We start from the raw sequence: 26,590 nt of genomic DNA on the forward strand, positions 1-26,590 counted from the left end.
GATATTGGATTGAATCAAATCTTGAACACACATTGTGCAAAAGAAAAAAAGAATTCTGGATTATATCATGTAATCCAGTTTTGGTTTTGATCTAAATCAAACCATCAGTATATGTTGTTTAAAACTTTTCTGTAGGATTACATTGATTCCTTTGATCCAAACGATTAGGATTATCCAGATTCTAGCAGAAAAGTGAATTCGTGGGGGGGTGTATTTCAATCAAATAATGCAATATACAGTGGGTACGGAAAGTATTCAGACCCCCTTGAATTTGTTATATTGCAGCCATTTGCTAAAATCATTTAAATTAATTTTTTTCCTCATTAATGTACACACAGCACCCCATATTGACAGACAAAAAAAAGATTTTTTTGAAATTGTTGCAGATTTATTAAAAAGAAAACTGAAATATCACATGGTCCTAAGTATTCAGACCCTTTGCTGTGACACTCATCTATTTAACTCAGGTGCTTTCCATTTCTTCTGATCATCCTTGAGATCACCTTCATTTGAGTCCAGCTGTGTTTGATTATACTGATTGGACTTGATTAGGAAAGCCACACACCTGTCTATATAAGACCTTACAGCTCACAATGCATGTCAGAGCAAATGAGAATCATGAGGTCAAAGGAACTGCCTGAAGAGCTCAGAGACAGAATTGTGGCAAGGCACAGATCTGGCCAAGGTTACAAAAAAAGTTCTGCTGCACTTAAGGTTCCCAAGAGCACAGTGGCCTCCATAATCCTTAAATGGAAGACGTTTGGGACGACCAGAACCCTTCCTAGAGCTGGCTGTCCGGCCAAGCTGAGCTACTGGGGGAGAAGAACCTTGGTGAGAGAGGTAAAGAAGAACCCAAAGATCACTTTGGCTGAGCTCCAGAGATGCAGTCAGGAGATGGGAGAAAGTTGTAGAAAGTCAACCATCACTGCAGCCCTCCACCAGTCAGGGCTTTATGGCAGAGTGGCCTGTCAGAAGCCTCTCCTCAGTGCAAGACACATGACAGCCCGCATGGAGTTTGCTAAAAGACACCTGAAGGACTCTGAGATGGTGAAAAAATAAGATTCTCTGGTCTAATGAGACCAAGATAGAACTTTTTGGCCTTAATTCTAAGCGGTATGTGTGGAGACAACCAGGCACTGCTCATCACTTGTCCAATACAGTCCCCACAGTGAAGCATGGCAGTGGCAGCATCATGCTGTGGGGGTGTTTTTCAGCTGCAGGTACAGGACGACTGGTTGCAATCGATGGAAAGATGAATGCGGCCAAGTACAGGGATATCCTGGACAAAAATCTTCTCCAGAGTGCTAAGGACCTCAGACTGGGCCGAAGGTTTACCTTCCAACAAGACAATGACCCTAAGCACACAGCTAAAATAACGAAGGAGTGGCTTCACAACAACTCTGTGACTGTTCTTGAATGGCCCAGCCAGAGCCCTGACTTAAACCCAATTGAGCATCTCTGAGAGACCTAAAATGGCTGTCCACCAACGTTTACCATCCAACCTGACAGAACTGGAGAGGATCTGCAAGGAGGAATGGAAGAGGATCCCCAAATCCAGGTGTGAAAAACTTGTTGCATCTTTCCCAAGAAGACTCATGGCTGTATTAGCTCAAAAGGGTGCTTCTACTAATTACTGAGCAAAGGGTCTGAATACTTAGGACCATGTGATATTTCAGTTTTTCTTTTTTAATAAATCTGCAACAATTTCAAAAATTATTTTTTTTTGTCTGTCAATATGGGGTGCTGTGTGTACATTGAGGGAAAAAAATAATTTAAATGATTTTAGCAAATGGCTGCAATATAACAAAGAGTGAAAAATTCAAGGGGGTCTGAATACTTTCCACCCACTACCCACTATATATATATATATATATATATATATATATATATATATATATATATATATATATATATACATTTATTTATGTTTTGCACTTGATTTGTTTAAGCGTCGGAGTGATGAAGCAGACATATGGCTACCTATTAAGCCTTTCAGTGCAGTAAAGTTAAAAAAAAGATTTTATCCCCATAAAATAATCCCCCCAAGTAAAATTTAGATGGAAGAATCTGAAGGCCAGGAAAACAAAGGACCATGCTGAAGAAAGAATTACGCCAACAGACAAGCCCTTGTGAAGAATGGCCGGTATACTTACCTGACCAGGACATTCTTAAGAGGGAAGGGCAGGGTGAGACAGCTTACACAGGGCTTTATCTCCCCCAGGACACTAGATAGCAGTGAGCCCAGGCTCAGTTTCCCAAATGGGTGCTTGCATTGCATGCCAGGTATTGGGTCCCGTGGGGACCTCCAGAGGGAGCTGTAGGATTGGGGAGTCCCTGTATCATGGGGTTTCCGCCTCACCTGGAAGTGCAGACAGACCACATGTATGGAAGATCGGGAGCACTTCCCGGGGTGACTAAAATAAAAGGAACTGCCAGAGTCTGGAGGAAGAGAGACAAAGCTTGCCAATGGAGGATTGGAAGTGGAGTGAGAGAAAGTAGAAAAGAAACGTGCTTGTATTGTGCTTTGAACTGTGCCTTCTGTGAGGGGAATGAAAGAAAAGCATTTCCCCCTTGTAAATAAAAGGTATGTGTTGTGCTGAACTTTTGTCCACGTCTATCTTAATTCAGGTTTGGGGTGCTGGTACACCTGCTGGTCCTGGTGGCCACAACCTTTAGGAAAGAAAATTAAACAGAAGTGGTTGACATTACTGCAGGTGTAATCTCACAAGCTGTGTATGGGATTTAAAGTGTTTTAGGGGATGGTGAGCCCAAGATTGTGGAGTAAATCAAGCCAGTTCCTCCTAATGCAGAGGATATATTTATTCTCAATCTCCGCCCATTATTGATGAAAACATTGCATCCTCACTGGTAAAGCTAGTAGTTATTGGCATAGGAGCTCAGAAAAGAAGATTGAAGTGTTCTTTGCCCAACAAAGATGATGTGCCCATAAGTCACTTCTTAAACAAGATACCAAAAGAGGAACAATTCCCTATTACTATAGCAAACCAAAGCCAGACTTGAGATCCGCATATCTAAAAGCAGCAAAAAGCGGGTCTCTCCACAAATGACAAGAACTCTGAAAGTTCATTATTTTGTTTAAATTTTGACATTTAGCCTTTTTATGGTTTAAAACACATGTTCAAACACATGTTGTACTGTATTTGTGAATAATATATATTGGGTTATTTTTTTATTTATTTGTTGCATGTCAAATGAGGGGTCTGATTGTTTTAAAGAAATTGAAAAAAGAAGGTGATGTTTGCGTTATTTTATCACACTGTTCTCTGTGTCTTCAAATAAAAACACTTAAAGTGACCCCACACTGGCTATTCTGCTTGTTGTTTGTTACGCAGCCAGTAGCCTACATTGTGACATTTGGTCCCATTTAAAATATTGGTAAGCCGGATTTGATAATCTTAAAATGTGTGTATCTGGATCAGAGTGATCCAATCCAATGCTGCTTCAAAAACTGGCAAAAGAGTATGAAGGATTTCCTGATACTGGATAGTAAAACATGGGATTTTCAAATCAGGAACATTTAGATCCTGATTAAACTTTTTGAACATTGGGACCCTGGAGACTAAACAAGGAAATCTGACATGCCTTTGATTTAGTATACAGACCCTTCACAAGTAGAGCTTTAAGTAGATTTTCCTGTATTAGAATTCTGTTATGTCTCCCAGCTATAATTTTACAGCAAAGAAAAAAGCGGTAAGGACAAGGATGTTATCTGAAACAGCTATTGGCTTGGCTGATGCACATTATTGGGGACAAGAAATATTCTATGAAATGCAATAGTCTAGTGTCCCTTACTGCTAAAAGTAGTCCTGACATTCCTGAAACTTTTATGTATTTCTATGCACAGACAAGCATCCTCACATGAAAAAAGCATGGTGTCAAACAGACTTGAAGCATTTATAAAGAAGCTAGCACTAAACAATGCAAAACAAATGGCAACTGAAAACACAGAGTCTTTTAACATTAACCTTAACTGTCAGCTAACCAGAAACTGTATATTAAGTTCGTTGACATGATTTGACAGTCTAATGTTTTCAGAATGTATCCAGAAAAGTGCACACTCTCCCAGGGAATATGTACTTTTAAGAATTTCAGCCATGCTAAAACTAGTATATCCCTGCTGAGTAACCTCACTTGAGATATAAAATGAAGGAAATATGATACTAAACAGGGAATATACAGTATATAGCTTGCTTTTAAATATGTTCCACTCTCATATATAAGCAGGTGAAGGAAGACCATAGGACAATGCAGTCACCTTATGATGCTTGAGTGAGGTCTTTGACAATTGCTTATCCTTCTTCAGTAGAACTGGAGACATTTTCCTGGACACAGCAGTGAATAAGAATACTAATCTCCATAAACCTACATTAATCTTTACAATACTTTTTTTTTTACCAACACCGCAAATTAGTATTTTTCTCGGTCTCATTTCAATGAATATGTCTTTACCTAATTAAAAAAATAAAATATGACATTTGGGGTAATTACAAGTGTAAGAAAAAAAACACATTGTCCTCTACTGAAAAAACAGGAATTGCAAATTTACACTGCTGAAATTAGATTGAGCCTGAACAGCAGATGCAAACATAATTATCTCTATATACTAAAGTAATGACATTGCAGAATGAACTTACAGCCTAATGCTTTTAAATAAATGTACTTAGTTTTTATTTTTAAATTTGAGACCTCATTTGACCTTTAATTTTTAAAGGTTGCTAATTAAAGATGGTAAAAGAATTAAAATAAAATTAACAAAACACTGCGGTAGCAAAGAATGTAACAAATCTTGCTTTCCTTGTATTTCTATCAAATTGTTGCCAAGTGTCATACTTTTGAGAGTCAAACATTGTAGCAATGGAAACCAAAAGAAAAAGCCTCTAAAAATTCATGTTTTTCCTTTTTGGATTTATAAAGCAAGCACAAAATGATTAGATAAGTAGGAATTAGTACATAGATTGTCAAGACAAACATACTGTATTTCTTATAGAACTAACCTTAAAAGGCAAAGTCAGAGAAACCAAATAAAGAGAAATACTTGAACAACGGTATCTCATGCATGAAGTTGTTATAAACTGGCTCAAAATCTAAGACTCAGTAACTCGCTAAGCTCTTTCTTTTATACTCATGGGGATTAAACAACTGGAAGTTACATGTCACAGCCCATTTCCTATCTTTGACAAAAACACACAGTGAATCTGGCATTAAGAGTGTGTAATGAGGTCTAGTTCAACTACTGTCATGGGGAAAAGCGCTATCTTGAAAGAAGGTGTCTCAAAGCCCAGATAAGAAGTTCAGAAAAAAAAAATCTTTATTACACAGCAGTGTAACAAAGAGATTTGACCATGGTGCAAGTGCTTAAACTAGGAAGTACATTTGTTTCTATTACATCTCCTCCTCCCAGTTCTTCCCACCATTACCTAATGTCCATCACTTAACCAAAACTAGCCATCATTACTTCATAGCCTATGCTGGTGTTCCCATAATTGCACTGAAATGTATTCATTGAACAATTACACTATTTAGGTCAGGAATGGATATTGCTTATCTCTCAAGGTTGAAATCTTAAGCAGCTGCATTTCTAAAACAATGGCCTGCTTGTTTTTTCTCAGTTCTCATTGTGTAGAACTTCACTACATCATATTAATGATTGAGCACGCAAGTGAAAAAGCAGACCAGGCCATTGCATGCAAAAGCATGTTTAGCTTTAAAGCCATCATTTCAATATGCTTAATAACAAGAGCTATATTTTTACATATTACTGTGTAAAAGTCATTTTATATTAATTAAAAGGACTTTACTACTTACATCACTTATTCAAAGGAAACTGTGCAACTTGTGACAAAATTACATTATAAGAATGTACACATTTTGAGAGGTTCTCTTACTAAATTCAGAATATCTTTTCAGTACATGTGACAATGCAGTGATCCCTGCCTATCGCGGTAGTTACGTTCCAGACCCATCAGCGATTGGTGAAAATCGACGATATATAAAGACCATATAAATATTTTTTATATAAAGTCTTAAAATACCCCTCCCACATGCTTTAAACACATGTAAACTTTTTAAAACACACTTTGTAAACACATATGATATGTGGATGTCGGGCTAAGGATATGAGTAACATCTCTTTTTATTATAAAAAAAAATCTTGGTAGGGAGACAAGGCTTGATCTTCTCGGAAGACAATCTGACATCCTACGAGAGACATTTTAACGTCATGCAAGACAAGGCAGTGAGACAGAAGGACAGCTGCTGTACAGGCTTTTAAATGATCGACGCGCAGAGCGACAAGCAGAACAGGCATCTTGGCAGAAGCAGCACAAAGCCAGTAGCTGATCCGTCCGCTTCTCCTTAGCGTGTGTTCAGCTCCCCCCCCTTCACAACGTGAGCGGGCAAGACATGAAGTGGCAGGAGCGTAGCGTGCCTCCAGGAGGTTTAAACGAAGCCAGATCATCTCGGAGAGACACTTTGACGACACGCAGGACTAGACATTACAACCTTAGGAAGCAAAACCCGTGATACGGTGACTTTTGCACATCACGTCGTACTTACAAACAATTTAAAACAAGTTCACTGACATCTAATCTAGCAGTTGTTGGAATGCTTTTGGCAGACAAAGTTCAGGTGCTCCCAGCTCCTAAAACAACAACAAGCAGAACACTGCAGCTGCAGCAAGCCAGCAGATGATCTGAGCGCTTCTCCTTAGTGTGCGTTCAGCCCTTGTGTGTAAGACAATTATCACCTAACATGTCTAAAGTAGGGAAACTGAAAAGTACAGTTTTTGCCAAAGATCAGGCTTGCAGTGGTTCTTGACCAAAGGGGTTGTTCTATTTCCCTCTCTAAAAATAGATTTCTTCCTGAGTATCAGCAGAAAAATTTACCAGAATGTGGTTGAGTGTATTTTAAAAGTTTTAGCCATTGTTAGCCTGGGATTCTAGAAACTGATGGAACTCTGACTTTGTGTCTAAGCCCTCTCAAACCTTCAGCTGACTAATACACTCCTCTGTTTGTGGCTATGTGTTGGGTTGCATAGTCCTTCAGGGTAAACCAGGTGTCCTTTTGGTCGCAATCCTATTAACAATCCAAATATAGTTTTTCTGTAGGAGAGTGGTCCTAAAGTATAAAGTACATACAGTCATATGAAAAAGTTTGGGAACCCCCTCTTAATTATTTGGATTTTTGTTTATCATTGGCTGAGCTTTCAAAGTAGCAACTTTCTTTTAATATATGACATGCCTATTGGAAACAGTAGTATTTCAGCAGTGACATTTTAGTTTATTGGATTAACAGAAAATATGCATCTTGACAAAATTATGCAGGTGCATAAATTTGGGCACCCCAACAGAGATATTACATCAATACTTAGTTGAGCCTCCTTTTGCAAATGTAACAGCCTCTAGACGCCTCCTATAGCCTTTGAGTGTCTGGATTCTGGATTGAGTTATTTTGACCATTCTTCCATACAAATCTCTCCAGCTCAGTTAAATTTGATGGCTGCCGAGAAGTAATCAATATTGATCAGTTACACGCATTCAAATCAGCAAAATTACAAGGGTATCCAAATTTTTGCACAGCCAGTTTTTCACATTTGATTTAATTTCATACAACTGAATACTGCTTCACTAAAAATCCACCTATTATCCAACCCGCTATATCCTAACTACAGGGTCACAGGGGTCTGCTGGAGCCAGTCCCAGCCAACACAGGGCACAAGGCACGAAACAAACCCCAGGCAGGGCGCCAAGCCACCGCAGTTCACTAAAAATCTTTGTTCAGAAAACACCCTAATACTCAGATGTTCCTAGGAAATGAAAGACATACCACTGTTATCTTTTTTGTTGAAAGTAGAGTGAATTATTATGCAGGCTGAAAGGGTTTCCCAAACTTTTTCATATACAATACAATACAATTTATTTTGTATAGCCCAAAATCACACACTGCAATGGGCTTTAACAGGCCCTGCCTCTTGACAGTCCCCAGCCTTGACTCTCTAAGAAGACAAGGAAAAACTCCCAGAAAAACCCTTGTAGGGAAAAAATGGAATCCTGGAGACCTTAGCCAACAAGCTGCCTCCCCCACTTGTTCATTCCACAGCTGAAACTGCGCTGGGTCAGCCAATCCGATGAAAGGACCCCTCTACCCTACGATTCCTGCGATCCTCCATTAGGGATGACTTTACATTAGGCAGGCAAAAACAACTTGGTAGGTGGGCCGTGGCACCAAGTGCCACATTTGAGTGCTGAGAAGAGAAACAGAATAAGTGAGGGTTAGTAACAAATTATAACTATCATGTTACTTATGTTTTAGTGCTAATGACTAACAACAGAGATGCAGTCTGTACAGTTAATCAGCAGCTCTAGTCAGGATATGCTCAATTGAAGTAGTGAGTCTTCAGCTGGGATTTAAAAGCTGAGACTGAAGGGGCATCTCTTATAGTACCAGGCAGACCATTCCACAGTTTTTATTGGCCCTGTAACTAAAACCTCAACCTCCCACTGTTATTTTATTAATCCTTGGAATCATAAGCAGACCGGTATCTTGAGATCTTAATGTGTGCTCTGGTTTGTAAGTCATGATAAATTCAGACAAGTAAGCTAGACCTTGGCCATTTAATGCTTTATATATTAAAAGCAGGATTTTGAAATCTGCCCTAAACTTAACCGGGAGCCAGTGTAAGGATTTAAGAAATGGAGTTATGTGTTCATATTTTATTGTTTTTGTAATAAGTCTTGCAGCAGCATTTTGGATTAACTGGAGGCTGTATAAAGAACAGTTTGAACATCCAGTGAACACCACATTGCAGTAGTCAATCCTACTAGAAATAAATGCATGAATTTAATTTCTCAGAATCCTGTTTATTTAGAAAGCCACTTAATTTCCCAACATTTTTAAGATGGAAGAAACATGATTTGGACAACTTTGTAATATGCGCTTTATATGACATGCATATGACTGTATGACTTTGGAGAGAAGTGTCTGGCTCATAATTTTAAACTGTTAAATAAGTTGACAGCCTACAAGTCAGCCTGGTTTTACAAGGTCTTTTAGTATCATTGTTTTATTAAAATTACTTTATTTTGTGAATGAGTTATTGATGAAGTCATGGAGGTGTGGGTTAGTTTTGAGTAGATGAGATTTTTCTTCTTTTTAAACAGAGTATATGTAGTTGTTAATATATGTGTAAATGTCTATGCAAATATAGAAGATTCCCCTTGTGGATGCTGAAGTCGGAAACAATGGGAGACAAACACCTATTTAAAGTAAAAAGCAATTTCTTTATTCTTGGTGAGTCAAAGAGACTGCAGCCCCTCCCAGCTACAGCCTAACGTGGGGCCTCCCTCTATATACCTAGTTTGTGTATTAATAAAAAAAATATATATGGCAGTTCATTTTGAGGTTATACATAAATTATAATAGCTTGGGATTCCCTGAATTGGAATGTGTACATTGCCTCTTTCGGATAAAGAGGTTATCAGGGCACTCACAGTTTTAAGAAATATGCTGAAATAGTTTTAAGCAAGAATTCAGAAACTGTCATAACTGATTTATAATATCACAGGGTGTTCTGTGAGTATCAAGAGGTCAGCATTTTCTCATAAAAGAATGCAACTTAGTCCCTTATTCTGTGCACAAGCTTACAGTGGTGTGAAAAACTATTTGCTCCCTTCCTGATTTCTTATTCTTTTGCATGTTTGTCACACAAAATGTTTCTGATCATCAAACACATTTTACCATTAGTCAAATATAACACAAGTAAACACAAAATGCAGTTTTTAAATGATGGTTTTTATTATTTAGGGAGAAAAAATCCAAACCTACATGGCCCTGTGTGAAAAAGTAATTTCCCCCTTGTTAAAAAATAGCCTAACTGTAGTGTATCACACCTGAGTTCAATTTCCGTAGCCCCCACCCCCAGGCCTGATTACTGCCACACCTCTTTCAATCAAGAAATCACTTAAATAGGAGCTGCCTGACACAGAGAAGTAGACCAAAAGCACCTCAAAAGCTAGACATTATGCCAAGATCCAAAGAAATTCAGGAACAAATGAGAACAGAAGTAACTGAGATCTATCAGTCTGGTAAAGGTTATAAAGCCATTTCTAAAGCTTTGGGACTCCAGCAAACCACAGTGAGAGCCATTATCCACAAATGGCAAAAACATGGAACAGTGGTGAACCTTCCCAGGAGTGGCCGGCCGACCAAAATTACCCCAAGAGCGCAGAGACGACTCATCCGAGAGGTCACAAAAGACCCCAGGACAACGTCTAAAGAACTGCAGGCCTCACTTGCCTTAATTAAGGTCAGTGTTCACGACTCCACCATAAGAAAGAGACTGGGCAAAAACGGCCTGCATGGCAGATTTCCAAGACACAAACCACTGTTAAGCAAAAAGAACATTAGGGCTCGTCTCAATTTTGCTAAGAAACATCTTAATGATTGCCAAGACTTTTGGGAAAATACCTTGTGGACTGATGAGACAAAAGTTGAACTTTTTGGAAGGCAAATGTCCCGTTACATCTGGCGTAAAAGGAACACAGCATTTCAGAAAAAGAACATCCTACCAACAGTAAAATATGGTGGTGGTAGTGTGATGGTCTGGGGTTGTTTTGCTGCTTCAGGACCTGGAAGACTTGCTGTGATAGATGGAACCATGAATTCTACTGTCTACCAAAAAATCCTGAAGGAGAATGTCCGCCATCTGTTTGTCAACTCAAGCTGAAGTGATCTTGGGTGCTGCAACAGGACAATGACCTAAAACACACCAGCAAATCCACCTCTGAATGGCTGAAGAAAACAAAATGAAGACTTTGGAGTGGCCTGGTCAAAGTCCTGACCTGAATCCAATTGAGATGCTATGGCATGACCTTAAAAAGGCGGTTCATGCTAGAAAACCCTCAAATAAAGCTGAATTACAACAATTCTACAAAGATGAGTGGGCCAAAATTCCTCCAGAGCTGTAAAGACTCATTGCAAGTTATCGCAAACGCTTGATTGCAGTTATTGCTGCTAAGGGTGGCCCAACCAGTTGTTAGGTTCAGGGGGCAATTACTTTTTCACACAGGGCCATGTAGGTTTGGATTTTTTTTCCCCCTAAATAATAAAAACCATCATTTAAAAACTGCATTTTGTGTTTACTTGTGTTATATTTGACTAATGGTTAAATGTGTTTGATGATCAGAAACATTTTGTGTGACAAACATGCAAAAGAATAAGAAATCAGGAAGGGGGCAAATAGTTTTTCACACCACTGTAGATGATATGAGATGTCCTTGAAAGAGTTAAGAATCTGTGATAGGGGAATAATATATAAAGAGAAGAGTACAGGTCCAAGAACCGATCCCTGTGGCACTCCACGTGTCAAAGGAGCAGAGTCAGATGAAAAGCCAGCCACACCGACTGAGAAACTCCTATTTGACAAATAAGAGGAGAATCAGTCCAAAGCAATGTGTGTAAATGTGTAGAGTCCTTTAAGGTTGTAAATGGGAAATGCACTGTAGAAAAAAAAATGAACTGAACTGTGATCAGCAAAAGTATTAATGCCAGCATAAATACTTGAAATCAGTTTGTTGCTTTATTATCTCTGGTTTGTTAGAAGGATCATCCTGTACAGTTTTTTTCCATGCACTGGAAATACAAGAAGTTGAATTCCATAAATTAGAAAACCATGTATTCCCAATCCTTTACCTGATGCTTTGCTTTTAGCAGAAATGGGCATGCATGTATATGCAGAAAGAGAAACATACAATTTAACTTTGTGTTATTTTAAGTTTTTTCCGTTGCTTTTAAAAACGCTTTAGGTTACCCATGCCAGTGTAAAATCAATTATATTTTCTTTCCTTTAAGGTTACTGATGATGGAGTTATTGGACTTGTTACTGGTGTATGTTCTCAAAACATAAAGGTAAATGGAATTGCTTAAAAATATTAATTACTGTTTATATGTTAATTCTTATGTGAAAGGAGTTTACTTGTGATTAAATTATTCTAACAGTTAACTTTTTTGAAAATGTGCAATCTGATAATTTATTGTTATTGCAGTATCAATCAGAAGATTACAAGATGTAGCATTAGGAAGTTTGTATTTTCATATTGAGTGTTACAATAGCACCCCATATTGTATGATTTAAGGCATGTGGTCCTTTTCTGTTGTGGATGTGTAGAGATTTTCTTGTAAACATTTGGTGATCATCCTCTACAAATTAAATACACATTTGTGGAATGGGCACTTTCAGAAGTAGACAAGTACCTGGAGTAAGCAATATTATTTACTGTATTTTTTTGTGTGTGTGTGTGTGTTTTGTGTGGGTGTTTTTTTATGTTAATGCATTAAAGGCTTTATAAAATTTGCATGAGGATAAATTCAAAACTCCTTACTGACAGAAAGTAGTAGTTTAAAATTAAAAACTACATTAATATTAGACAGACATTTGGCAACGATGTATAACAAAAATTAAATAAAAGAGAGCAATAAACAGAACCAGCTGTTTTTAATATAACATAGAAAAACATGAAAGTGATGCTTTGTAAAAGAAGGGAAAAACAGAAAGTGTATGTTTTAATTTTCATGAAAATGAAAATACAGTAGCATAAAATATCAAAAACCCTCAAAGCAATGATATGATGAAAAATGTTATGTGCACTTTAATCAAATTAAACAATCTAAGACATACAACGAATTGTAAAAGAGACAATGAAAAAAGCCTCAAAAATGACCAATATATAAAAAAAAAATCAAAAGTACAATAATATTAAAAAGCAATTCTATGGAAAAAAAATATATTTCTGCATATACATTTGAATTTCTCCTTGAGGATTAATAAAGTAGCATGTCTAATTTTGTATAATTTAATCATCCTTTCTTACAGCACATTTTTATCTGTTTTGTGTTAGACATGGTGTCTTTTGTTGTGGTCATATAGATCAGATTAAGTGTTCTTCTAAAAATCTACAGGCTCATCGACATGGCCACATTAATACAAGCAGCAGTGCTATTGACCCTTGAATTCCATTGCTGCTCAGTTTTTGTCTTTTGAACATCTTGTTCCCAAGAGCAGGAAGGATAATCATACAGTATTTAATACATCTGCATTTAGCAAGAGTGAACATGGTCATGATATGTTTCTAGTTTTACATTGTTTATCTGTATGTAATCGGATTAGTTTCAAAAAATATTTTTTTAAATGCCCCCTAAAAAAGTTCTTTGTAAATTTTGTGAAATTTTGGGTTTGAAGATGATGATCTACAATCATGAATAATTATACTGTAGTTACTCTTAGTGCCTCTTTAAAAGTTGTTAATGCATTTGTTCCAGTTAATTATGTTGAATTGATGCACGCTTAACCAGCATGGCTATGACGGCCTTCTGCGGCCACACTCCATACCAGGGGTCACCAACTCCTGTCCTGGGGGACCCCAGTGAATGCAGATTTTCATTCTAAAGTTTTTCTTAATTAGTGACCTCTTTTTGCTGCTGATTTTGCTGCTGGTGTGCAATTACTGCTGATGAAAATAATAATACTGTCACTGTACTCATGTGTCTGCAATTATTAATTATGTAGACTACCTCAAGTGAAAGATATAGCAAACTTAAAGTTTGAAATTGACCCCTTAGTGATTTAAGTTTTAGAATGTACACGGGAGAATATGAGGAAAACCTGGAAGGTATTCTTAAGGCATGTTGTCACAATTAGTGGGTGATTAGATATAATACATGCTTTTTTGTCCTATATACTTTGATATTTTTATGATAACATCCCTTGTTTATGTTTTGTTGCTCACAGTATGGCACATTGGGGCCATCATTGAGCGTTTGATACATTTTATTACTATTTAGGTACATGAAGTTATGGATATATTAATTTAAGTTGAGGAAAGAACACAGAATACACCCAGCTCTCTTTGTTTTTGTGCAGAGTGAGACTAGGTAGGCCAGCTTACCACTGTTATGTTACAGCCAAGGTTTGTACCCTGGCTTATGTTTATTTTATGTTTTATTATTGTTTTTCTCCATGTGTATTTGTTTTTATGTTAATTTTATTAAAACATTTTATGTTTAGTAATTTAAGTATTGTGGACTAAAGTTTAAATCTATTTTTTACTTTTTGTGGGTGAAACCCCAAGAGGCACAGTCATCATGAGTCACTACGTTCAGGCAAAGTTAAGCTTTTATATTGAGGTTGGTCCCAGTAATTTGTCATTGAAGTCTGTGGAGTATAGCTCTTAGCCGTGAGTAGTGTATTAAATTCACAGGTTACTGTGAATGCATTGCTTGTGATTTTTAGACTTCCTTTTTAAGCATATCCTTTTGCCTCATTTTGGCCATTTTGCCTTGTTTTGCCATTTTTATTTCTTCCTTTGTTTATTTATTACATTCTATGAATTAAAAGAACCTAGAAAAAAACAGAAACCATGTAGATTGAAAGATATAAACAAAACTATGATGAGCATGTATTTGTGCATTTGGGATATTCTTGCATTTTCAATGCCAGTACCCCATTTTGGGGCTGAACAGGCCTGAAAGCCTGCCTCTTGAGTTTTGGGGTCTGGCTGCCTGGGGTGAGACCTGATTCTGTGGATAACCAGTGAAGTTCCTGGTCTAGCTGTTGATTTTTGAGGCTATGAACCTTTTAGAAAGACAAATACTAAAGAGAAGCACAACCAAAAACTATATTATTTCCTTCCTTTTATTGAGAAAAAAATTCTAGAAATATTTAACAACTATTCATGACTTTGCTACAAAAGAAGAACATGTTGGCAGTAATGTAGTGTTGTCATTCATTACTATATTTATTGAGTGTATGGGTTTTGAGCTGGTTGATATACCTAAAATGAACTTGCTTAATGGAAAAAATGTTGCTGCTATTCATGCTCAACTAATGAAAAGTTAAGGCTTTGAACTATTGTAATAATCCCCATCAAATTTCATCTTGTCAGTTCTTCCCCTAGCTTAGCACCTAGCTCTTTAAATTTGTTATGCAGAACTAGCAGTCTACCTTTATCTACAGTATATCACTAGTTCCAATGGTCTCCCCTCAGTGCACCAATAAGTCAAACACACAATATTACACTGCTTATTCCTGAGTGTCAATTTCATGCTAACTGATTTTCCTTCTATCAGTACTTCCTTTTTGTATTGGGCTGGTTTACTTTTGTCCAACTGGAGCTTAACTCAGCCAACACTCCAGAAGTGTCTGATCACTGTTTAGGCCCCGCAAAGTGTGCTCTTTTAACCCTGATCTTTTGTCCAACCATTACCTACCTGCCCAAATTCTCTAGACTTAGATTTAGTCACTGTAGGGTGCATGCTGTGTAGAGAACAATCAAAAGACAGCATTAGTAGTTTGGTGTGCTTTGTTAGACTGCAGAATTTGGCCTCACTCGGGTGATAAACAGAGCAAAAATACAGGACTGAAGGTCCAATTAAGCTTGTCTTAGTGGGTTGCTTCTTGCAGGTAGCATTCTCCTTCTGGTCATGTTGTTTCTTAAATTGGTCCTGGGGCAGCAACCCTACTCAAGGTGCTGGATTATCTTGCAAATCTTGTACATGTAAGCCTCCTGTAGACTAGCATTCAAGATGTTAAAATAAGACTGACATTTTATTGGCCTTATTTTAGTAAGTTGTTTGGGTCAAACAGTTTATATAGAATTTTAAATTGATTTGCTGTTTGATCTCTATTGACACTCTCTAATCACCTGTATCAGCTGTTGTTAATATTTTTAAATAATTTGGACTTCACTGTTACTCACACACTTGCTGTGGAGTATCTTTCAAATGTATGAAGGTCATCTCCTGCTTAACATCCTTTCTTCTGTTCATTTTCCAATTGGCCTGTCTTTCCTGATCCCCAAAAAAGATATTTCCTCTCCCTTTTACCTTCTAGCACAAATGCTACCTTCATTATATTTCATTTTATGTCCTTCCCATCATAGAATGTACTCTCTGCCACTTTGCTTAGTGTGTACACTCACCAGTTTTAACATGATGTAACTGACTAATGTAGTATTCTCTTGGTGTATTTTCTGCAATATTTTGTCTTTCTAAAGGATATACAGGTAGTCCCTGTATACGGTTACGGACATCCGACCTACAACTTACGAACAGGGCCACAGCTGCGACGCATGCACCTCAGTAACTGCCGCTCCGTCATTTTTGGCCTCGGGACACTGCAAACGGAGGCTGGAGGGGGGTGATTTCACTGCTTGCGCAGTGTAGTGTCCCTCAGGCGGCTCCCGGCAGCAAGCGGTGACCCATGGTCAATAGTCACCGGGTCCACAGCTACCGCTCGTGCGAAGGACTTGCTTGATGGAGTGGAGGGGGGCATTTCACTACCTGTCTTTGGCCGCACCGTGTCCTTTCGCGGTGGGCGGACGCTGCAGACAGCAGCAGAGTTGACTGTGTGGTGGGCGAATGGTGAACCACCCCTCAACACCCCCATTCATTCTCAATAGCAAGCCTGCTTGTACTGTTACACACATAGCAGGAAGTTGTCTCTCATTCGGTACATTAGACGTTCTGATTACGGATGCCTTCCTGCTGTGATAGCGTGTAAAGTGCTGTGCAGAAGAGCTTATCTTAAGTTTTTGTCTTCACCCCTTCAAAAATGTCTCTGAAACACAAATCTGATGCAAGTGCTGCTGATACAGTAAAGAAGAGAAAAACCATCACCATTGAAAATAAAGTAGAAGTAATAAAAAGGTCAGAGAGAGGTGAAACTCCATCATTCATTGGCAGAGCACTTGGTTACAGTTGGTCAACAATAGCAATTATTAAAATAATGTACCTGCTCCAACATACATACAAATTCAACTTAAGTACAAACCTACAGTCCCTGTCTTGTACATAACCCGGGGACTGCCTGTATATTACTTATGTAATTTGAGCAATGGAAATGCTGATGAATTACATGGCTTACTGTCAGCCTGTGTTGCCATGTATTGCATTTGCAGCAAAGTAAGTAAATGCCCCTTCAGACACTCATACCAACATATTCAAAGCTACTCCTGTGTGGTGACAAAAAACTTCTAAATGGGGAAAAAAGTTGTAAAAAGTCATGAACTGCCTTGTGGTATCAACCAAAAATAGTTATTCGTGGTTAAAATTAACATTGCACATAGAAATAACATTCAGCCTTTAACCACTAAAAAAAAACATCAAACATGCTGCAAATGCTCTGACATCAGGAGAATTTTGATAGTTTCTTTAGTGACTGCAGAGGGTTGGACTGGTAATTGTCATAAATACAGGTAAAGTATTAGAGAGCTTCTTAGGCTAACTAGCAATTGCGCATTTAGATGTGATGACTGTTTGTGAACTGCCCTTTAAATATTTTAAAGAAGCCATTGGCAAGTGCATGTGTACATTTAATAGAATAAATTATCATTTTAAACTGACTTCATTAAACAAAAATAGACTGAGCAGGAAGGAGAAGGCAGCTGGTAAAAGATGAGCTAGTGGTCATTAATGTAGTCAGTATGTAAAATACAGTGTGGTAACTATTAGTGCTCCACTATTGACTGATCAATGAAATATTAATCCAGTATCTTAGAATCTATACTAATAAAAGGCAAAGCCCTCACTGACTCACTCACTCACTGACTCATCACTAATTCTCCAACTTCCCGTGTAGGTAGAAGGCTGAAATTTGGCAGGCTCATTCCTAACAGCTTACTTACAAAAGTTGGGCAGGTTTCATTTAGAAATTCTACGCGTAATAGTCATAACTGGAAGCTATTTTTCTACATATACTGTAATGGAGTTGAGCTCGAAAGCTGTGGGGGCGGAGTTTCGTGTGACATCATCATGCCTCCCACGTAATCACGTGAACTGACTGTCAACGCAGTATGTAGAAAACCAGGAAGAGCTCCAAAAAGCGCTGAAGAAAACATGCATTATATAATTCAGAAGGCAGTGAAACAATAAGAAGCGAGTGAGTGACAGATACAACCATATTCATGAGTGCTGCTACTTCAGAAACAAAGCACGGTGTAAACCTAAACTTTAAATTAAGTTCATAGACAGGCTGCCGCTGGCGTTTGTCATGCCCACGGGTAATGCGGGATACAAGTTTAATGAGGACGCAGGATATAAACGAGAGTTTTGATCACTTTGTAACTAAGTTAAAATTGCAGGTGAGAGGCTGTGCTTATGCAAATTCTGAGAGACTGTGTTTGTGGGGGATTGACAGTTAAGGCGGGTTGGGGAGTCACGTCATCATCTCCCCTCCCATTCACCTCATTTCGCTCTGAGCTGCGCTCCGCAGCTAACGCAGTGTTCCGACTTTGTGACGCTGCCACCAAATACTCACAGAAAAATCCACAAGTTAATACACACGCTGTGTCTAGAGTTTCTCCACACTGAATCCTCCAGGCACTACTTACAAAAGGTTACATTGACAATCGTGTTATTTTTTAAATAGTTCCTTTTCTTAGCACAAGCACAGCTGAGAAGCTTCGATGCATGTGCTCCATAACGCGTTAAAAATCACGCATTTAATCACAAGCAAAGGGGAACTTCTGTCAATGCATGATTTCCTGGTACACGATTACATTAATCAGCGCTTCCCGATTCATTTTAGCCTCGCACCCCCTTGGTTTGAGAAGAAGTATGAAAATATATGAGGTTAACACAGAAAAACAGATCACCAATTGAAGCTTTATGAATAATCGATTCGCCATCAATAGTTGTTTTGGTAAAGCCATACTCAGTGTAATCCTCCTTCCATTTTATAATTTTTCCGCCACTAGCCATGATTAAATGAACGGTAAAAAAGTAAGAGTGAAGCGAGGGTGATTTATTCAGGCAGGCAGGCGACATTTGGATATAAGTAGCTTCTATTTAGTCGCCAGAAATATCTTTGTTAGGAATGGAAGTTGAATTTAGTCTTTAAATTTCTATAGTAAAGAAAAAGTTATGCAATGATGACTACATTTAACTATATAAAGTCAAAAATTGTATATATAAAGTCATTCGCGAATATATAAAGTCAAAACTTGATTATATAAAGTCACGTCGGTATATAAAGTAGCGGTATATATAAAGTCAATACTTGTTTCTGAATATATAAAGTCAAAACTTGAATATATAAAGTCAGCGCTGGAATATATAAAGTCAAAACTTGAATATATAGCCTAAAGTCATTCCCAAATACAAACCGAATTCCAAAAAAGTTGGGACACTAAACAAATTGTGAATAAAAACTGAATGCAATGATGTGGAGATGGCAAATGTCAATATTTTATTTGTAATAGAACGTAGATGACAGATCAAACGTTTAATCCGAGTAAATGTATCATTTTAAAGGAAAAATATGTTGATTCAAAATTTCACGGTGTCAACAAATCCCAAAAAGTTGGGACAAGTAGCAATAAGAGGCTGGAAAAAGTAAATTTGAGCATAACGAAGAGCTGGAAGACCAATTAACACTAATTAGGTCAATTGGCAACATGATTGGGTATAAAAAGAGCTTCTCAGAGTGGCAGTGTCTCTCAGAAGCCAAGATGGGTAGAGGATCACCAATTCCCACAATGTTGTGCAGAAAGATAGTGGAGCAATATCAGAAAGGTGTTACCCAGCGAAAAATTGCAAAGACTTTGCATCTATCATCATCAACTGTGCATAACATCATCCAAAGATTCAGAGAATCTGGAACAATCTCTGTGCGTAAGGGTCAAGGCCATAAAACCATACTGGATGCCCGTGATCTCCGGGCCCTTAAACGACACTGCACCACAAACAGGAATGCTACTGTAAAGGAAATCACAGAATGGGCTCAGGAATACTTCCAGAAACCATTGTCAGTGAACACAATCCACCGTGCCATCCGCCTTGCCAGCTGAAACTCTACAGTGCAAAGAAGAAGCCATTTCTAAGCAAGATCCACAAGCTCAGGCGTTTCACTGGGCCAGGGATCATTTAAAATGGAGTGTGGCAAAATGGAAGACTGTTCTGTGGTCAGACGAGTCACGATTCAAGTTCTTTTGGAAATCTGGGACGCCATGTCATCCGGACCAAAGAGGACAAGGACAACCCAAGTTGTTATCAACGCTCAGTTCAGAAGCCTGCATCTCTGATGGTATGGGGTTGCATGAGTGCGTGTGGCATGGGCAGCTTGCATGTCTGGAAAGGCACCATCAATGCAGAAAAATATATTCAGGTTCTAGAACAACATATGCTCCCATCCAGACGTCATCTCTTTCAGGGAAGACCCTGCATTTTTCAACAAGATAATGCCAGACCACATTCTGCATCAATCACAACATCATGGCTGCGTAGGAGAAGGATCCGGTACTGAAATGGCCAGTCTGCAGTCCAGATCTTTCACCTATAGAGAACATTTGGCGCATCATAAAGAGGAAGGTGCGACAAAGAAGGCCCAAGACGATTGAACAGTTAGAGGCCTGTATTAGACAAGAATGGGAGAGCATTCCTATTTCTAAACTTGAGAAACTGGTCTCCTCGGTCCCCAGACGTCTGTTGAGTGTTGTAAGAAGAAGGGGAGATGCCACACAGTGGTGAAAATGGCCTTGTCCCAACTTTTTTAGGATTTGTTGACACCATGAAATTCTGAATCAACATATTTTTCCCTTAAAATGATACATTTTCTCAGTTTAAACTTTTGTTCCGTGATTTATGTTCTATTCTGAATAAAATATTAGAAGTTGCCACCTCCACATCATTGCATTCAGTTTTTATTCACGATTTGTATAGTGTCCCAACTTTTTTGGAATCCGGTTTGTATATAAAGTCAAAACCTGAGTATATAAAGACAGCGTTGAAATATTTCGGAATATATAAAGTCAGCGCTGGAATCTATAAAGTCAAATTTTGAATATATACAGTCAGCGTCGGAATACAGGCTATAAAGTAAGCGCTGCAATATATAAAGTCAAAACTTCAATATATAAAGTCAGTGTCGGAATATACAAAGTCAGCGCTGGAATATCCATCCATTTCCCAACACGTTAAATCCGACCACAGGGTCACGGGGGTCTGCTGGAGACAATCCCAGCCAACACTGGGCGCAAGGCAGGAATCCAATCCTGGGCAGGGCACATGCATCATTTTCAAAACATTAACCGAACAGTGTTTTTTTAATTTATTTTTCTGAATACGTTTTTGTTAACTTAGTTCAGTTCAGAGTCGTTTCAATCAATAGATTTTGACTTTCACTTTATGTATTCAGGAGTGAGTTTATATACTCCGTTGTTGACTTTATATAATCAGGAATGACTTTATAAATTCCGAAACTGACTTTATATATTCAAGTTTTGACTTTATATAGTCAGAAAAAAGTTTTGACTTTATGTATACCGATCCTGACTTTATACAGTATATTCAAGTTTTGACTTTATATATTCAGGAATTACTTTATATATTCAAGTTTTGACTTTATATATTCTGACGCCGACTTTATATATTCACAAAATCAATTTATTTGGCTGTTTGGCACCCCATAGTATATGTGTGTGTGTATATATGTATGTATGTATGTATGTGTATATATATATATATATATATATATATATATATATATATATATATATATATATATATATATATATATATATATATGTATGCCAGCAACACTCATGACAATGACAAACAATTACATTGTCAATCATGTTACGTTATTATTAAAATGTTTCCTTTTCTTTTTACTTCTCCGCTGCCAAGCGCAGGTATTTTGCTATATATATATATATAGATATAGATATCTGCGGTGGGTTGGCACCCTGCCCAGGATTGGTTCCTGCCTCGTGCCCTGTGTTGGCTGGGATTGGCTCCAGCAGACCCCCGTGACCCTGTATTCGGATTCAGCGGGTTAGAAAATGGATGGATGGATATAGATATAGATATAGATATAGATATAGATATAGATAGATAGATAGATAGATATATAGAGATATGACAACAACACTCATTTCAAAGACAAAACAATTACATTAACAATCATGTTACGTTATTTTTAAAATGTTTCCTTTTCTTTTTCATTACTTCTTTAACACACTACTTCTCCGCTGCGAGGCGCGGGTATTTTGCTAGTATGCAATAAATTAGCTATGAAAACACCATAAGGTAAGGTACTGTATTTGTGTCCTAAGTAGGTGAATTGCATCATACTCGGATCCGCTATCTACAAACAAAATCCATGCAGTCTTGAACTTCTGATCAAAGTCATGTAGACCAGACACTTTTCATTATACCTCTGCATATAGACACTGTGTGTGTGCAATGTTAAAATGTTTATTTCATCATGGGAGTTAAAGTATTGTACCTTGTGAACCAATTTGCAACCCTTTCACAGACCAGCACTGCACCTCCAGTTAGTTATGAATGCAGAAGGCAGAAGAAGCATGCTAATTTCAGGATAAAACAGTGTTCCTGTATAAAGTGAACATTCACAGTACAATGGTATTACCAATCTCCATGATGTTCTGCTTTCCACTGTCACACTGTTCTAAATCACTAGTGGTCATTTGGAGCTTCTATTTGTGCATTTTCCTTGAAAGTCTCTACCCCGTTTCTTGAAATCTTTTGAGGCTACTGGGTGGATGTGCCTCCTTTCCCTGCTGACCCTGCCTGTGACAAGTTAGCAGATAGCTGCCCTCCCACCTAACCTGTCAATAGTTGTCTACCAGCTGCTATAATATTTTGTTGCAAACCCAATAGTAGACATAGAGTTATTTACAGCACCATAGCATGATTTTAAAAATCACAGTTTTGATGTTCACAAGGTCAAGGGGGGGTGGGGGCAGTAGGCCAAAAAGATTAATGACAGACTATTCCTTTTACATTTACATGTACTGTATTTATGTAGCAGTTGTTTTTATCCTGGGTAACTTATGAATTATACTTGCATAAATATAAATAAGTGTGAGCTCTTTAAGTACATTGGTTATGTTAATCCATAGTGCCGATCGAAAAAGTACTTAGGAAGTTAGTTTAGTCCACTAATAAAACATTGTTTTGAAAAAAATAGTCCGTCAATGTCAGATTCTAGATTTAATCATTTGAATTTTCAGTCCATTACAACTAAAGATGTGTTCTTTTTCATCACTTTCATGCCAGTGCTGAGTAGTTGAGTGGTATATTTGCTAACTTGCAGATATGGCATCATCAGACAAACAAGGAAGACAGACTTCGGAGAGCTTGGTGATGCATGTAATGTAAAAGTGGAATTGGAAGTTCACTGAGCTCTTTCATGTAGCCACCCAGCAAGTTAAAAAGAGAACTTTTAATCTGTTTAATGGAATTGACCCAAAAGGCATTAGCCACTATTTGTAAAGTGCTGTTTTGTTTTGTTTTTTTTTGTTTTTTTTACCAGTTTCCAAAGAAAATGTAGTTTTCAGGACAATGAAATAAAGTCATTTAGTTTAACCTTTTACTCTAAATGCAGGTCAAATATAGTCACTAGCAGGCCATCTCAGAATATGTTAGGGCTGAGCAGGCTATTGTCAGGTAAGCAGAAGTAAACAGCAGATTAAAATAAATCTTATGCAGGGTTGGCCAGTTTGACTATATAGTTATAAATGCCTTGTACTCTCATTTTTACTTTCATGTAAGTAGAAGCTGAGTAATGGGGTCAAAAATTCGTTATTTAGTTCAGTTCAATTTCTGACTGTACAATTTTCAAAACATTGGACATTGGCAATAAGCTACCCTGTCTATCAATACAGCTTACTTTATTTGACCCAATGTTTTCAGTTTCAAATGAATTAATCAATTAATTGAATTAACAACAAATTAAATCTTATTTAAGATGTTCAATTATTCAATTTCCTGTTTATTTTACTCTGCATTTATTTGTGTACATATTATTACACCAGTTACTGTGCCTAATTCTATATTATTGCACAGTACAATTGGTTGTATTGTATTGTAAAATCCTCTGTTGAGTAATTTCCTGTGGTATCACTAAAATGTAATCTGTATGAAAGTACTGTATGGATCATTCCATACTGATTTTATCAGTTGTTGTCATTTGAATTTATTTTAACTGTTTTGGGTAATAGTTCAAAAATGACCCTGAGTTATTTGGAATATTCTTCTTAGATAGCAAAATTAAGAGGCTGCAAGTTTAGTTTTTAAATAATGTATTAAACAACTGCTTTAAACAAACAAAACAAACAAGTTGTGTTACAGAGAAATCATGGTACAGGAATGGATCTTTGGTCAAAAGGAGATCACCTTAAATAAAATCTCTTTACCTTACAGTACCAAAATGTGATATGACCACTTAAAGTCTTAACCCTGGTTATATACAGAAAGGCTAGGAAAGGAAAAAATAGATTTCTATTGTTACTTTATTGATTCAGTTATATCCTCGCTTTCATTAGTAGTTAATTGTATTCACAGAGTGTGTCCTGAGACTTTGCAAGCAATTTATTTTTGCATCTGTTAGTGACTGCATAATTTCAACTGGCAAGGAGTGCAATTTATAACTATTTAGGTACATCATGCATTAAAAAACAGTTGTTTAATTATCTGTTTAACTGTTTGTGATAAAATTGTCTCTGGTAATAGCAATGATTTTCCAACTCTTTGCTGAATTTAATGGAAGACTAGGGGGCATTGCTCCCTGCTCGCTTCGCCAACCCTTAACCCCGCCTGAGCTTCGTGCCATTGTGAAGAGGGGGGCTGAACACCCCCCAAGGAGATGCATCCGCTCCTCCGAAACCACTCTTAAACGGTGATACAATGGGATACAAATACATTTTTTTTTAACTCCTCTTTGCTCGATCAGCTGTTGGCTTGAAGTAAAAGAGAAAATGCATGTTTTCTTGAAATATTTAAACAGTCCAAATTGCAGTTGTCATAATGATCCAGTTCTTAAAACAGTAATTGGGCTTGTCAAATCAGTTTTTCCCTTTCTCAACAGTTTTTTTCATCACTTCAGTTTTTTTTTTTATTGCTTACAGTGTAATCAGTTCTTTTATTAGAATTGATAAACTGTCAGCTGTCCTTTTAGTAAATCCAGGAACAAATTACAAATAAGTCATTGGATAATAACATTTTTGTTACACGCAAACAAGATGTTTTCTTCATTCTATTGCAGATATTTCAGTTAAGAAAAATTGATATACGTTTCGAGTTTGTTCTGCAAAACACCATGTAGAAATAAGAATTTAACTTAATATATGATAAATTAGAAGGTTGTGAGTACTAAAGATGTGGAAGTTTCAAAACTGGCTTGAATCAATTGTATGTTCATACCGGGTAGTAAAGTGAAAAAACTAAGTTATTTTAAAGAGTAGTTTAATAAATTGATTAGTTTTAAACTAAGAAGCTGCACCATACTAAGTCGATGCCGCAGAATAGACTTCTCTGGCCAAGGCGATAACAAGGACTACACTTGGGGTGAATTCTTTAAAACTCACTTTATAAACCCTCCACAGGTTTTATACTAACAAACTATAACATTTTTCAACAATGTCCACAGAAAGGGACTTCACTTTTTATTGACATATCACAATTCCAGTGGGTCTCAAGTTTACATACACTTTGTTAATATTTTGTAACACTGCCTTTAAATCATTTCACTTGAGCCAAATGTTTTGGGTAGCCTTCCACAAGCTTATTACAATAGGTTGGTGGAATTTTGGCCCATTCCTCCAGACAGAGCTGGGGTAACTGGGACAGATTCGTATGCCTCCTTGCTCGCACACTTTTTAAGTTCTGCCCTCAAATTTTCAATCAGATTGAGGTCAGGGCTTTGCGTTGGCCACTCCAATACCTTGACCTTATTGTTCTTAAGCCATTTTGACATAACTTTGTTATGTCCCTGTTTTTATGTTCTGTCTCTCTATTCTTCCATCCATTATCCAACCCGCTGTATCCTAACTACAGGGTCACAGGGGTCTGCTGGAGCCAATCCCAGCCAACACAGGGCGCAAGGCAGGAAACAAACCCCAGGCAGGGTGACAACCCACCACAGGACGTGCACACACACACACACCAAGCACACACTAGGGACAATTTAGAATTGCCAATGCACCTAACCTGCATGTCTTTGGACTGTGGGAGGAAACCGAAGCACCCGGAGGAAACCCACACAGACACGGGGAGAGCATGCAAACTCCTAACTGCAAGGCAGCAGCACTACCCACTGCGCCACCGTACCGCCCCCTCTATTCTTGCTGGATCCATTTCTGATCTTTTTCTGTTTTCCTCTATTTCATCAACACCAGATAGTCTTGTTGACTGTTATAACTCAGCTCTTCATTCAGCACTAGATAAAACAGCTCCTTTAAAAGATAAGGAGGTTTCTTTTAAGTGTTTATCTCCATGGTACAATTCAGAATTACAGTCTAGGAAAGCAGCCGGCCTGCGCCTTGAGAGAATGTCACATAAGACTGACACCACTGTGCATATCCAGGCTTTCTCTGACCACCAGAGGCTTACAGAGATGCACTAACTGCAGCCAAGAACACACATTATGACAAAATAATAGAAAGTGGCAATGATAACCTGAGGCTTTTGTTCACCGTAGTTAATAAACTACTTCAACCTGCATCTGACCCAATTATGTACATCACTGATGACTGAAAAATTCCTCCACTTTTTCCGT

General features: G+C 37.7%; 1 protein-coding gene across 4 annotated transcripts in view; it reads left to right on the top strand.

The window, feature by feature from the left end:
• amn1 (antagonist of mitotic exit network 1 homolog (S. cerevisiae)) overlaps positions 1 to 26,590 on the top strand; it is a 53,750-nt gene that overhangs the window by 15,896 nt on the left and 11,264 nt on the right. For all 4 annotated transcript variants that reach the window (XM_039761836.1, XM_039761835.1, XM_039761838.1 and 1 more), the window contains exon 5: positions 11,869 to 11,925. In XM_039761836.1, coding sequence (XP_039617770.1) covers positions 11,869 to 11,925 — 57 coding nt within the window. The remainder of the gene's footprint in view (positions 1 to 11,868; positions 11,926 to 26,590) is intronic.

This window comes from Polypterus senegalus, chromosome 8 (assembly GCF_016835505.1).
Source record: "Polypterus senegalus isolate Bchr_013 chromosome 8, ASM1683550v1, whole genome shotgun sequence".
Classification (NCBI taxonomy): Eukaryota; Metazoa; Chordata; class Cladistia; order Polypteriformes; family Polypteridae; genus Polypterus; species Polypterus senegalus.